Source organism: Phascolarctos cinereus, unplaced genomic scaffold, assembly GCF_003287225.1.
Source record: "Phascolarctos cinereus isolate Bilbo 61053 unplaced genomic scaffold, phaCin_HiC Scaffold_2;HRSCAF=192, whole genome shotgun sequence".
In the NCBI taxonomy this organism is placed as follows: domain Eukaryota; kingdom Metazoa; phylum Chordata; class Mammalia; order Diprotodontia; family Phascolarctidae; genus Phascolarctos; species Phascolarctos cinereus.
Genome location: NW_027555625.1, coordinates 19,489,609 through 19,505,025, shown reverse-complemented (window position 1 = coordinate 19,505,025; position 15,417 = coordinate 19,489,609). Strand labels below are relative to the sequence as shown.

The 15,417-nt window shown below is 40.7% G+C and overlaps 1 protein-coding gene across 1 annotated transcript in view; it reads left to right on the top strand.

The window, feature by feature from the left end:
* ADAM7 (ADAM metallopeptidase domain 7) overlaps nucleotides 1-14,876 on the top strand; it is a 50,346-nt gene extending 35,470 nt beyond the window's left edge. Inside the window, exons 16-21 of the mRNA XM_078149101.1 lie at nucleotides 1,055-1,130; nucleotides 2,340-2,445; nucleotides 2,576-2,669; nucleotides 5,230-5,295; nucleotides 7,213-7,278; nucleotides 14,682-14,876. Of these exons, the coding sequence (XP_078005227.1) occupies nucleotides 1,055-1,130; nucleotides 2,340-2,445; nucleotides 2,576-2,669; nucleotides 5,230-5,295; nucleotides 7,213-7,278; nucleotides 14,682-14,876 (603 nt within the window). The remainder of the gene's footprint in view (nucleotides 1-1,054; nucleotides 1,131-2,339; nucleotides 2,446-2,575; nucleotides 2,670-5,229; nucleotides 5,296-7,212; nucleotides 7,279-14,681) is intronic.
* Nucleotides 14,877-15,417: the final 541 nt, after the last annotated feature.

Sequence of the window (15,417 nt, the reverse complement as noted above, 5' to 3'; positions counted from 1 at the left end):
GTCATTTTAAGGATATCATTGAATGGATCCAGAGTATAATCGAATAGCAGATGGCTAGAATTGATTTTTTTCCCCTTTTTTTTTTATTGTGGATATGTCGATATACATATACACAGAGTAGATTTTTTTTCTTATTATTTTCCTGGCCATGTCAAACCAAAAGCTGGTAACTTTATTATGCGTATTTGGTTTAAGAACCTCTGACATTTGCTCCTTAATTATCCCGCTTCTGTTACTTACAACCTTATGGAAGTCACTTAAGCTTTCTTTATCTTTACCTGTAAAATAATAGGGTTGCATTTAATGGCCTCTAGAGTACCGTCCACTTGTATAAATCTATAATCCTATGACTAAAGTCTCAGATTTGGAATGCATCCTATCCAGGAAAATGGCCCAAGTCCAGTGCAAAGACTAGCAGGTATCAAAACTAGTCAAAAGTCCTTAGAAGAATGTAACTTTCCAGTATTGATTATAATAAATCACTAGACACCTACAATTATTGGTGATTAAGAGCTCTCTCTCTCTCTCCTCTCTCTCTCTCTCTCTCTCCTCTCTCCCTCTCTCTCTCTCTCCCTCTCTCCCTCTCTCCCTCTCTCCCTCTCTCTCTCTCCCTCTCTCTCTGTCTCCCTCTCTCCCTCTCTCTCTCTCTCTCTCTCTCTCTCTCTCTCTCTCTCTCTCCTCTCTCTCTCTCTCTCCCTCTCTCTCTCTCTCTCTCTCTCTTCCCCCCCCCGTCTGTCTCTGTCTCTGTCTGTCTGCCTCTCTCTCTGTCTCTCCTCTTTTTAGGACCACTTAGTAAACCAACGACTTTCATTTTGGAAAAGGTTTAACACTGACCCACTTCTTTGCCTAATGTCAACATTACCTAAGACAGCCAGACTGTTGTCTTTGCCCATAAGTTATCAGACTACATCACTAAAGATTTGTGGTGTTTTGTTTTGTTCTGTTCTGTTTTGTTTTAAGAAATGATTTTCAAAATGCCATAATTTAGGTCTAAAGAAAATATGACAGTGCTTGCTAGACATTTGAACTATTATTAGCCTATCTGTTCCTCCAGGTATGTGATAGCCAACTCCAATGTCAATGTGAAGGGCTGACACATCCTAATTGTGAGGACACCACGTTTACTACCAGTGAGTGACATGGTTCACAATATACCATCAATATACAAAGGCTCATCTTTTTGAACACTGCTTCTTTATTCATCTGTTCCACTGCTACTTCTGCATATGCCTGAATTTACTCACTTGTAATTTTGGGGAGAAGGGGTAAGAGAGACAAGTTTTATTAAACAGAAGCAGCTAGATGGTTGCAATAAATAGAGCTTAGAGTCAGAATGACCTGAATTCAAATTCTGCCTCAGACATGTACTGGCTGTGTGACCCTGGACAAATCACTTAACCTCTGTCTGCCTTAGTTTCCTTATCTGTAAAATGGGGATAATAATAGTACCTACTTCCCAGAGCTGTTCTGAGGATAAAATGAACTAATATTTGCAAAGCGTTTTGTAAACCTTTATGTGCTATAAATTCTAGTTATTATTAATACATTAGTAATGTCCAGTATAACTCACAAGATACTTAATAATTATACTATTACAACCATAACATGGTTACATATTTAATAAATATTTATAATTAACAATGTAATTATAGTCATACTAATTTCTAGTGGTTCCTTTTGTATGGAATGTTGGTAAAATACAGAGGCTGTGAATTTGGAAGACAGGCTATGGGTTTGAATCTCAGGTGTAGCATTCACTATCTGTGAAACCCTGGGCCATTGAATATACCCCTCCCCCTGAGACTTAGTTCCTACATGAGTAAAATGAGGTCCCTACCAGCTTTAACTCCTCGATCCCTTGATATGTAGTATTCCATGATCCTAAATGTGCATGTGTAAGTTTGGTCAGCCATGCTGCTCTTCTGTATCTAAGATGTCTTTCCTTCCCCCTCTCCTACCAAGATTTTTAAAAAAAGTTTTAGAAATAATGTTCCTTGCTGGAATAATTCTAACTGAATCTGGCTTCAGTCCTCTGAGAAGTCACAATAAAATGGGTTTTATAGATACTCAGTTAATTGCTTCCAGGCAAAATTTTGCTTGAATTGTGTTTCTGCTAGGCATAATGGAAGGATGGGCATAGCCCCAGCTTCTAATGGAGACAAGTCTTGTGCAGGCTTTAGCTTCATTAGTAATAAAGCAAGGCTATTTCAAAAATGAAAGCACTTGAGACAAGAAGTGTCAGGGACAGAAGTCAGATAGGGCCAAGGACTTGCTTTGTTAATATTTTAGCTCTGCTAAGTTCTTGCAGAGTACTATTACCCATGCCCTCCATGTTGCAGATATCTCTATTGTGGCTGGAGTGCTGACCATGGTCCTGGCCACAGTTGTGATTGCTGTTTTGTTTGTCCATCGCCAAAAGGCCAGTAAGCAGAAGCAAGTTCATGGGTAAAGCACCTTCTTTTAGATGGGGTAGAGGGGAATGTCTGGGTCTGCTGTCAAACAACGTTCTAGACATGGGAAAGAGGGGTGAGTTCAAAGTACTTGAGTAAACAAAGCTAACATTTTCCTCCCGCAGCCCTCCCACCACCACACCTTCATTGGGCAATCAAGGGCACTCAAGTGAGGAGCCACCGCAGACCAGGACCGAGCCAGTTGTTTGCGCCCAAGATGTAAGGAATTTACTGGAAACTATGTCACTTGCCTAGCACTGTTCTAGGTGCTGTGACATATAAAGATATTATAATGTGCATTCCTTTCACACAAGAAACTTACAATGTTTAGTGTTGTTGTCGCCTGTAACTTTGTGTTTTATCTGAACCTTTAATTTCAAAAGTATAGAGACCTCCCAATGAGAAAACTTCCTTTATCAAAAGATGTTAGCACCTGTTCCACAATATATTCATCAGTTAACAAGTATTTATTAAATGCCTGCTATGTGCCAAGAAATTTATAGTTTTACAAACTTTCCAGTAGTCACTGAAAATTTGTGAATTGTCAATAATAATGGTGGTGGTGATGGTAGTAGTAGTAGTAGTAGTAGGAGGAGGAGGAGGAGGAGGAGGAGGAGGATGTAGTAGCAGTAGATGTAGTAGTAGTTGTATCTACTACTTGTAGTTGTAGTAGTAGTGGTAGTTGTAGTAGTAGTAGTGGTGATGGTGATGGTGGTGGTGGTAGTAGTAGTAATAGTAGGAGGAGGAGGAGGAGGAGTGGTGGTGGTAGTAGTAGTTAGAATTTGCATATACATTGATCTTCGCAATCACTTATCAGGCAGATGTTATTATTTTCCCCATTTTACAGATGATGAAACTGTAATTGAGAGCATTAAATGGGCAAGATCCCAAAGTCTCAGAGTTAGTATAAACTTAACCCCAAGGTCATCCCTCACTCCTGTATACTACTTTGGCTTAGTTAAATTCCAATGTACTTAAGGAGATACCTTTGTGAAGTGGATAGAGTGCTGGACTTAGAGTCAGGAAGACATGCATTCATATTATCCAATAAGACTTGAATTCTAATCCTGCCTCAAGCCATTTAATAGCTGTGTGACCCTAGTCAAGTCACTTAACTACCATTAGCCTTAGTTTTCTCATCTGGAAAATGGGAATAACAATAGCACCTACCTCACAGGGTTATTGTAAAGATACAATGAGATAACATCTGTAAAGTTCTCTGGAAACCTTAAAGTGTCATATAGATGTTCCAAGTCTTTGTGCAGTTTTAAGGTACGAAATACTTTTTTTAGTTACATTTATTTTATTTTTAGCTTAGGAATAAAACAAGCATTCTTATAACATAGCATAATAAAAAAGATGATAATACTTGAAATTGCCAATCTGCTATGTACAACTTGCTATTCCTTTTAAATATATAATAAACTTATTATGTAAATCGATTTTCCTCTTTTTCCCCTCCTCCCCACCCTAGAGATGGCTACCATTAGACATAAATATGTACATATGTAAAATCATTAAGTAAAATCATAAGGTACTAAATCTTAAAGCTGCACTAAGACTTTTGGGATGTCCTGTATGACTGTTATGATAATTATCATTGTTGTTGTTAGGTTGACTCAGGTACTTAGTAAGTCTGTAATCCTGGGAAACTCTCTGAACTTCAGTTCCCTTAAATTTAAAAAGGGGAAAAATAATAGCTCCTAGCTCAATGTTTTTTTTTTGTTTTGTTGTTTTGTTTTGTTGTTTTTGTTTTTTCGTTTTAGGATTGAATGAGATAACACATTTAAAAGCCTTTGCAAACACTATATAAATGTTAGCTATTTATAATAATGCTACTGCTGCTGCTGCTGCTGATTATTAGTATTATTATTAAGATAATTTATAAATACACGAAATGGGATGATATTATAAGGTATGAAAGTGGCCCTAGTTACTCAGTCAGTCAATAGACATTCCCTCCATGCTTACTATGTGCCAGGCACTGGCTGCTAAAGACGATCCCTGCCCTCAAGTATCTCATGCTCCAGTGAGGGAGAGAATAAGCAAGTAAGAGTGCACAAACAAGCTATATAGAGGAGAAATTGGAGATTAGCAACAGAAGGAAGAAAGAGCGGGAAAGGCTTCCTGTAAAAGGTGGAATTTGATCTGGGACCAGAAGGAAGCTGGGGAAGCTAGGAGGCAGAAATGAGGAAGAAGAGCAGAGGTGCTTGAAGACTCTGTCATTAGCGTGACAGCACTAGGAGCTCCTTCCACTATGAGCTGAAGATTCATTGAATATGGAGCCACCATCAGACTCAGTGTCTGCCCTCCCCCAGCCAGCCTCGCTAGGCTCAGGGAATCTCTTCACCAGGTTGGCCACAGAAAGATGTAATTTGGGGCGCAGTGACTCTCAAGACTTTCTCCTAAGGCACAGACGACTTGTGCTCTGGTGAGTGAAGGGGATACTCAGTAACAAAACAGCAGGTCATTAAATTGTTAAGTATCTGTGGTGCAATGGGCTGGTCAGTGTCACTCAGGGGGTAGCATGTGTATCACAAGCTCACCTGGTCTGTATTTGAGCTGAGAATGAAGCCAGATTTCCACATAACCATTTGCCCAACTGGGAGAACACAATGCAGAGGAATGCTACCGAGTTTATTTTTTTATCTATAAATTCTCTAGAGGGAGTTTTAGGGTTGAAGTCGGGGAATTTATTTTGTTGGTTTGGAAAGTTTTCACATTGCCTTGAATGTCCGCCGTAACCTGAGGTTACCCATCAACATTTTTTTCTTATCAGCAAAATGCTTCAGACACCTTTGAGGATATCCCTGCTGGTTATTCAAGTCCACAGTACATTACCATGGTAAGCAGCTTCCCTCTTCTCTTTGTAACATGAATTTCTTTGATTTCTGTGTGTCCTTAGGGCTTCTGTTATGTCCTTGCATTACCTTTGCAGGAGGTTTTCTTAAACCCAGATCAATATTGAGGGGTAAAGGCCAGGCGTTCTAGCCTAAAGAGCAAAGGATTAGGAATACAGGCTGTATCGATTTCAAGACTTTAGGGAGCATATGCACAACCAGAGGTTTCCCCATTGTTCACATTAGGATTCAGCAAAGGCAGGAATGATTGAGCTCAACCAACTGGAACCATCCATTAATTTTCTCCTGAATTCAATTTCATGAAAAATAGACATTTCAAGACAACAAGCCCAAACCAGAGAATTAGTTTGTTGTTATTGTTGTTTTCAATATTGGATCAGTGGAGATTAGTCATAGGAACATTTCAGCCCTCAATTCTGTGCTTTCAGAGTTCAATCTTTCTTACCTGACAATACAAATTACAGTTCAGAATTATGACCATGACACAATCAAAGCGCTGCAACCATCATCTAAGAAAGGCTTAGGTTTTTTCATCAGATTATCCTCTTTGAAGAACGTATTAATATGTATGTATGCATATGTATATATACATGCATGTATGTGTATATGTATGTATATACATTACATAGAGAGTATATGTGTGTGCATATGTATGTGATAATCATAATCAGTAAGAGTTGGTCTTAAGAAGGGGATCTCTGATTAATCCTCAGTTTACCAGAACAAATATGTGGACAAGAATCCCAGTTAATCTCTTAGATTTCCCACTGTGCCCTAACTTTTATCATTCCATATATTGATCTCAATTATTTTGGTAGGGAAAGAATGATTTTTATGGTGGGGAAAGAGGAGCTTGTGGAGACAGTGATGGGTCAATGAAGTCTAATACAATTTAACTGGTTTGCTTTAGAGATCAGCTGGTAAGGAATCCAGAGGAGCTCCAGTCTCCAACCAAAATGTTAGAATAGTAAGTATCTTGTACATGGAAGATGGCACCAGAGTTCCCTCCATCCATATTTCATGCTCATCAAACATTGATGGTTTGTTGATTGATATTTTCTAGCCATGGCTAGAGAGAGAAGGGCTGGAATTAGATATACTGATACAGAAAGGGTCCTGACATGATTCTGCCAGGCACTTATTAATACCAGAAAGTCCAAGGGTTGAAGCCATAATTCAACAGTGGCATTGAAAAAGAATCCTGACCAAGTGATAGAATCTACTGCTAATTATAGAATAAAGATAGATTGCTTTGTAAAGCATAACCTACTTTTTTTCTTTATTGATATTTACTTAAAGTATTCTTATGAATTATATTAAAGTGTCTTTCATCTTGTAATATAATATTCAGGCCTTTATGAGACATAATTACTGTAAATTTATAGAATTGACTTAATTAGATCGTGGTCTCTAGAGTAAAAAAGGAATTTGGACACCAAATATTCCAAACCACAAATTTTATAAAAAAAAGGAAACTGAGACCCAGAAAGGAGAAGGGACCTGGCCAAGGTCATACAAGTGAGACAGACTGGGTTGAAGCCCAAGCCTCCAACAAGAAGACTTTTTTTTTTCCCCATTATACTACACTATCCCTCACTGTGGGATTTCTTTCCTCTTCATGCTGGATTCAAAGATTCTTAGAAGTTCTAAAGGCCAATATTCAATTTAAGGCTCCTGAGTTAGCTACTCCTGCATTAGACTAATCTACTGGAGGCTGAAATGGGCAAAGAATTTCCAAATCCAAGTTGATCAGTACAGATCATGGGCCCACTCCCACAAATGTAGCTAATGTCTAGTAGAGCAAAAGCCTGGAGATACCCTTCCACATTCTGAAGGTGTCTATTTCCCTCTAACCCCTCTCTCTAGCCATAACCTTTACTAAGTTTCTGTATTCTTTTTAGCCACCTGCAAAACCAAGGATTCCTCCACCACCAATTCCTACCATGACACCACCTTTCTCTCCCCAGGTGAGTAGATGATTATGCTTATCCAATCTAATCCAAGCTAGTCGAGTTCAGTCCAGTCTAATCTAGTCCAGTCTAGTCCAATTCCATTCATTCCAGTTCAGACCAGTCCAATCCAGTTCAGTCCAGTCCAATTCAATCCAATTGAATTCAGTCCAGTTTAATCCCAGTCCAAACCAATCTAATTTGGTCCAAGCCATTCCAACTCAATAAATATTTATTAAGAGATTTATTAGGAACTATAATATGCAAGAGCAAAGAATTACGCTGCTGGGCTGGGAATGCAGAGACGTGTCAAAAAATAGTTACCCCTCTTCAAGGAACTTACATTGGCATGGGAGAGAAGGTATACAACATGTGTATAGACAAGCATATTACATAGTACTCTGGGAAGAGGAAACAGGGGTAAATTCCAACAAGAAAGCTTGGGATTCTAAGAGGCAAAGTTGAAGAGAGAATGTTAAGTGATGGAAAACAGGCATGATGCACAGCCTATGCAGAAGCAAAGATGAAGAAGATGAAGTTGAAAGTTTAGGGAACAACAAATTGGTCGGTTTGATGCAAATATAGGATAAGTTAAAGAAAGTAAGGTGTAATAACCCCAGAGAAGTAGCCTCAACCCAGATTGTAAAGGCGTTTGATGGAAAGTAGAGGAGTTGGTGTGTTCATCTCTGCCTCCTGGCTTTCCTTCAAGTCCTAGCTAAAATCCCACCTTCTACAGGAAGCCTTTCCTGGTCCCCCTTAATTTTAGCTCCTTCCCTTTATTGATCACCTCTAATTTATACTAAAATAGTTTATTTGTAAATAATTGTTTACATGTGGTGTCCCAATACCACCTCCAGCTCCTTGGGAGCAGGGACTGTTTTTTGTCTTTCTTTGTAACCCCATAGACCTTAGCCCCATTCCTGGCACATAGTAAGCCCTTACTGAATTTTTGATTTACTGACTGACTGGTTATCCTAGAGACCAGAGGAGGACAGGAAATCATTCTTAAGTCCAAGGACAGCTGCTTATCCATGGAGGAAGTTGGGGAGGAGAGTAAGCAAAATTATAGCCTTTAAAAACAAACAATCATATGGCATCTTAATAATGCTCCCTGAATTCAATCGGAATTGAACTGAATTGAATCTTGATACCATCTTCCACCACCTTTTTTTCTTTTACAAATGAGGAAGTTAAAGATCAGAGACACTAATTGACTTTATCAAAGTCCCAGGGCTACTAACTGAGGGATCAGGATTCCAACCCAAGGCCCTCTGATTCCAAGTTTGGTGCTTTTTATACCATATCTGTGTCCTTCTGTGCTCAGTACTCTATCTGGGTGGGAGTGGAATAAAGAGGTACCTCAGCCTCACAAGCTCACTCAGCAAAAACACCAAGTAAATGGACACCACTGAATTCTCTTGGGAATTTCTAGCTCTGTAGTGATAAGCAGGTTGGAAAAACATGAAAAATTAAAATCCGAGGTCATCCAGATGGTCCATCTTAATCAGTCATTTTGACCAGCCATGAAAATATCATATGCTTAGACCATTGACAAGAAATAACCCATTCTAACAATTTCTTTCTGTTTAGGGGTTGAAATTAGAAGCCCAAAACAGCCCTACCAGGCTAAGTTGAGAATTCTGGATGGATGTGAGACCTTCATGACCTACAAAAGCTACATGTTATTGAATTTCTAAATGTCATGAAACAGAGCAGACAAGTTGTTTTTTAACACCACCACGTTGTATGAGACCCACTGTTTCAATGTATGTTCTGGTAATTTCCTCTTATGAGACTAGGGAACATCTGGCCAAATAGCCTCTGAGGTCCAGTTTATGCTATTACATCAAAACAATAAATTAGGACTTTGGGGGTGGAGTGGGGAAGAATAGGATATTCCCTACCTCATGGGAGAGTCAAGAAATTTCCTTTCACCTGAACACTATGCCTTGAATACAACTAGGCCCACACCAGCTTGAAAGGTGATAGGTGGGGCAAGGTAACTATGACAGTTAGGTCAATGCTGCCATGTACCAATTTATCTTCATTCTTTAGAAAACAAATACACCATTGTCCTGATTTGCCTTGTTTTATTCAATGGGAGCACTAGGTAGCAGTGACAGATCTCTTGGACTTGATGGCATTTGAGGTCTTTTGTGACTGTGGTGTTTAAAAAGTTGGAGAGCATAATTTCTGAGTAATTAGTCATTTTATTAATAATACCAGCATTTTAATAAAACAGGTCAGTAGATTCTTGAAAGCCAAAGACCCTCATGGAGGTGAGTTCAAGGATTATATGGCCTTGGAAAAGTGGTTGTTGCAGAGGGTGGCAATCAACTGGATTGTTTAACAAGTAATGAGAGAATGAATATTACAATGAGGGCTGGACCTATCCTAATGAACTTTGATCATGTCATTTACTTCTAAATTACCCCCAGCCTTGGATCAGAGTGAGGATAAATAGCAATTATTTTTTTTCTGTTTTGGCCAGAAACCCTGAAGGTCTTCCCCTCCCAAATTGATTTTTTTTTGACTAGGTAAAAGAGACCATTCTTTGCCTCATTTCTTACCTAGCCTTAAACACTGAAGGGACATTGTCTCAGTCAAACTGAAACCTGGGGAAGAACTTAGCTTAAAAAGGCCAAGGTCTCTCACTACATCTAGGGCATCTCCAATTGTCTTGATCTATATCTCGCCATACCTATATCTATATTCTTACCACTAGCCAGTGAAGCTAATGATTTAAATCCCTCACTTAAATCCAATTCATTTCCAAGTCATGTCATCACCTCCCATGATGTCATGGTCATCTTCTAGAATGAAGGACAAACAACAACCACCACCCGCAGCCTTGGGCAATCTAAACAAAGAATCTATACCCACCACCCAAGCCAGAACAGAAGACAATGGGCCAGGAGTTTCACCTTAGATTAGAAGTCTGATCTAGTTGAGTAGAATAGCAACACCCAAAATTAGGAGAATTTTAATTCTATCTTCCATCACTCCTGTCTGGGAGAGATTGGACAAGGAAATAGGACAAGGAGAAAAAAGCTGGGGTCTCCCAAATTTTAATAATTGGCTATTAATATGAGAGGGAAATAATCATTTCTCTCATAACTCTGAGGTGCTGTAACTCAACGACTTCCTTACGGCTTCTTTCCCCTAGCCTAGATAAAGCTACTTCCTTCAACCAATCCTTATACAGCATTTATTCCTCCATTTGGTCTGCGTTTCTATGAGCATTCTTCTTTGGCCAACATAGATCTTACTACTATAATTTATCTTAAAAGCTGGAGGGAGAAAATATGACTTTAATCAGAATTTTTCAAGGATCTCCTGATCTGTACACTGATAAAGACAACTCTCATCACGTATTGACAAAGACTTCTGAGATTCTTAAATATTTGGATTTATAACGAGGGCGTTTTGAGACTATAGCTTTACCATTTCCTCCCAACCTATCGTGAACACAGCATAAACTTTTCTGGAATTCATTTGCCCTACTTAAAAAAAAGTATCAGTATCTAAATATGTCACCCCTCCACAAGAAAACTATTGCTTGTGAGTGAAAGGAAGGGAGAAAAGGAAACAGGTTCATAGACTAGCCAACACACCATTTCAGTTTGACAGAATGTGTTCTTCTACACACATATTTCCAAATTTCTCTGGTCATGGAATGTGGGTGTATTGAATTTTCTCTGCTTTGGGGACAAGTTTGGTTATAATTAGTCAGTATTCAGCTTTTTATTCTTTGTTATTTCCATTTTCATGTGGCGTAATATTTTACTGGTTTAGCCTTCCTCACTGCATCAGTTTAGTTATCTTCTCATGCTTCTCTGTGGTCTTCATATTAATTTCATTGTACTAGATTCTTGGTGTGAAGTCCAAAGTACTGAGGTCTCACATGTCCTTTTCAGTTATAAATCTGTGATCTTTAATTTTATGAAGGAGGAAACTGAGGCCACAGAGAAAAGGGACCTTCCCGAGATCATGGAGGAAGGTTCACTTAAGTCTTCCTGTCCTTTGAGGCTCAATGGTGATGGAATCCCATGGAAAGCAGACCTTATAGATGCATATGACATAGAAGCTAGGAGACACTTCAGACACCACCTTGTCTAACCCCTTTACTTTATACAGAAGTAAACAGAGGCCAAAGGTTAATATCAGAGAAAGGGTTCAAGCCCAAGTTTGCTAACTCAGTCCTGACCCTTTTGCCTTCCTCTAAAGGGTTGAAATAGACGCTTCCCCAGGGGCATCAGCTCTTCTGGGGCAGGGGCCTCATTCTCAGGATTTATGATGAGCAGATGATGAAGGCCTTCCAGCTGGACCCTATACTCTAGTTCACCCTGCCCCCCCTCCTCCATAAAGTTGGAAAAGCCAGGATGGACACAGAGAAAAAAAAAAAAGGACCCCTAGGCTTAGCACTGAAGGGTTTGCTCACTGCACTGTATGCCCTGCCTGAAATTCCCCTCCTTTTCATCCAGGTAGAAGTGCTGAGGAGCCTGGGGGAGCATTTCTCTGCTACCTGGGTTGGTCAGTCATGGCCCAGGGCCTGAGAGCCCCTTCTCACCCTTCCATCCTGGTCCTCCCACCCACACTCTGCGGTCCTCCTTAGTCATGGGGAAGTTTGGTTCTCTCTCCCCACTCTGCACTTGTCTCTTCTAAAGAGTCTGGAAGCAAAATAGCGTTGGCTTGCCAGGCACATATGTGGGAGTGAAATTGCTAAAAAATGGTTCATGAAGACATTGGTATTAGGAGATAGCCTTAATATGTCAGGCTTTCTTCCCTGACCTTTGACCAGTCTGGAAGTCATTTACTGAGAGCCTGGATTTTGACCCTTCCCTCCCCACAAAGTGAAACTCCTTCCCCAGCTGGAGTGGGTGCTCACTCTGACCCTACCCCCATCTTCCCGTCACTATCTGCTCCCCATCTCCCCCCATCACCCAAATGCCATCTTTGCACTGGGCTTTTCGCTACTCCTCTTCCTCACAAGGAAACTGGTCAGATACCCTTTTATTTTCTGTGCCTTGTGGCAATTTTATCAATTTATGGACTTCAAGCCAGCAACAGAGTAAACATTTATTAATCATTTATTATGTCCCAATTATAGTGCTAGGCTTTGGGGATACAATAATAAAATTGAAATTCACTGTACTTGAGGATCTTAAATTTCATTATGAAAAAACAACACATAAACCTATAATCCCCCCTTGGTGTAAAGCCCAGTTGCCACAACCTGGTTATCGCTTTGATGCCCTTGACTCCTTGCACTTCCTCCCACATCATGCTCTGTGTCTTTGTCTTCTCACTGGCTGCCCCCCATGCCTGGAATGGCTCCCTCCCCACCTCCACCTCTTGGTTTCACTGCCTTCCTTCAAAAGTCAGCTCAAACCCAACCTCCTCCAGGGGGCCTTTAATGCTGCCCTCAGATGCTAATGCTTGCTCCTCTAAGCGTGTCTTCCACCTATTCTCTATACATCTGGTTCTTGTTGAGTCATTTTCAGCTGTGTCTGAATCTTTGTGACCCTGTGCGAGGTTTTCTTGGCGTGATACTGGAGTGGTTTGCCATTTCCTTCTCCATTCATACTACAGACAAGGAAACTGAGGCAAACACAGTTAAGTGACTTGCCCAGGGTCACACAGCTAGCAAGTGTCTGAGGCTGGATTTGAACTCAAGAAGATGAATCTTTCTGGCGCCAGTCCTTGCACTCTGTGCACTATGCCTAGTTGCCCCATATATCTTATAGCTACAGTTGTTTAAATGCTATCTGCCTCGTTCTAATGCATGTTCCAACGAAAGGGGCAGCAACTATTCTCAGCTTTCTTTTATTCCCCAACACTTCAGTAGATGCCTGAAAAAAATATAATATATACTTAATAAATATTTACTTACTGACTGTTACTATCATTACTATTTTTGTTACTATAATATTTTGTTTTTCATACAGCTCTTCTGCCCTAGCATACTGGCCATTCAAAACTGGAAGCATTATTGAGACCACTGAGCCCAAACATCTCTTGTTACAAAATGCAGTCCCAGAGAGAAGTGATTTGCCAAAGGTCACATTCAAGTCCATGACAGCATGAGGGCTAAAATTTAGGCCTCCCAGCTCCCAGTCCTAGACATGATCTGTTCTTCCATAGAAAGAAATAGTGGGGTAGAGTGATTAATGTGCTTATTTAGAGCTAAAGGAGATGGGTTCAAATCTTGCCTCTGCCACATCTTTATCTGTGTGACTTTAGGCAAGTCACTTAACTTCTCTCTCTCAGTCTCCATTTTTTTTAACCTATAAAATGAAAGGGTTTGTTTAATCAGAAAACTTGAGATATGGTAGATTTCGGGGAGGGATGTCTGTGAACTTGGATGGGAAAAATGCATTCTTATTGCTGCTGACTTTTGGATTTCTGTGTAATCCTATGGATTGCTATTTCATTTTTTACAAACATTCTTCTGAGAAAGCAGTCATAGGCTCTGCCAGATTGCCAAAGGTATTCATGATACCAAAAAGGTTAGGAACCTCAGGATGGACTTTGAGCTCCCTCCTAGGTTCCAATTTCCTGGACTTTTATGCCAACTCACATACTAGCAGTACGACCCTGGGCAAGTTACTAAACATCTCTGGGCCTCAGTTTTCCCATCTGAGAAATAAGGAAGTTGGAATTCATGGCTTCTGAGTTCCCTTCCATCTTGAAATCTCTGCTCCTAAAATAAAAAAGGGGCAGCTAGGCAGTGCAGTGGATAAAGTGCCAGGCCTGGAGTCAGGAGCACCCAAGTTCAAAAATAGCCTAAGATATGTACTAGCTGTGTGACCCTGGGCAAGTTACTTAATCCTGTTTGTCTCAGTTTCCTCATCTGTAAAATAAGTTGGACAAGCAAATGGCAAACCATTCCAGTGTCTTTGCCAAGAAAACCCCAAATGGGGTGACAGATGTGACTTCAGTCAACTGAATAACAACAAAATATTGAAAAAAAAATCTTACTGAAAAAATGAAACATTCTATCTACCCTAACAGCTAATCATGTGAGGAAGACAGGTTTCCTAATTTTAAAGGTTGAAGAACAGGTGAGACTCCATGGCAAAGATTGTTGTTAGCTAGGTGAGTGGGTTCTGAATTCTTAGGCCCAGCATCTAAATTCTCACTGTAGTAAGTCTCATGGCCACTAGATGGCAGGCCAGCTAACCAAATCCACCGTGAGCTCCATTGACCCACCACCAGGCTGTGGCTCACTTTTGCATTCTCTACAGGGGCTTCTTGACCCTGGTTTCCAGTGGGCTTCATTAGATGACAAATTCATCGTCCTGGGGACCTTAAGACTCCCAGAAAGCTTTGGATACTGTTGCCATGACTACACTGACCTCCCTCTTCCCCATAGGCACAGAGGGCCAGCAGACCCAGCAGCCTAATGTCTTCCTTCCCAGACAGCATCTCCCCTCCTTCCCCACCCCAGACATCTCATGCCTGCTCTCCCCAGACAAGCAGGCACCAGCTCCGTGATCGATAATATCAGGGCCAAGCAGAGCACAGCTGACATCCTTTGTGATGTACCCAGGCTAAACCAGGAGGTGGGGGCAGCGGGAGAGAATGCCAATAAATCTCATGGTTTTAGCTCTTGAAGCTGACATGGTTACAGGAGAGACATTAAGGTCATCGAGTCCATGTAAGTCTTCATTATACAAAAGAGGAAACTGAGGCCCAGATGCACTCAGTTACTTGTTCAAGGTCACAGAGCGAGTGTCTATGTGGCAGAATCCAGATCCAGCTGACTTTCCAACATTCTACCCCAAGTGTCCTCTTCTCACCTCCCTCAGTACCAAAGGGTTCCCAAACATCCTTGGCTGACACACATTTTATTTTATTTTTTCCAGACCAACTAATTAACGGATGCTTTCACCCACAGAACAACCATCAGAAATCCAAAGCTGTTTCCTTTGTCCCAAGAGCACCCTCATGGATAATCAATGTGATGAGAGGACAGAGGCACTTGTCACTCCAATGACTTGGAGGTCCTCTGTCGATAGCAATCAGCCGCTCCTCACCCAGTGGTGAGGGGGGCATCGATTCGATTCCTGGGTTTTTATTGGAAGTTTCCTGGTGCCTCATGTACCAAGAGCTGCTCATCTCGCTCCCAGCTCTTAGGAAACCTAAGAGCAGTTG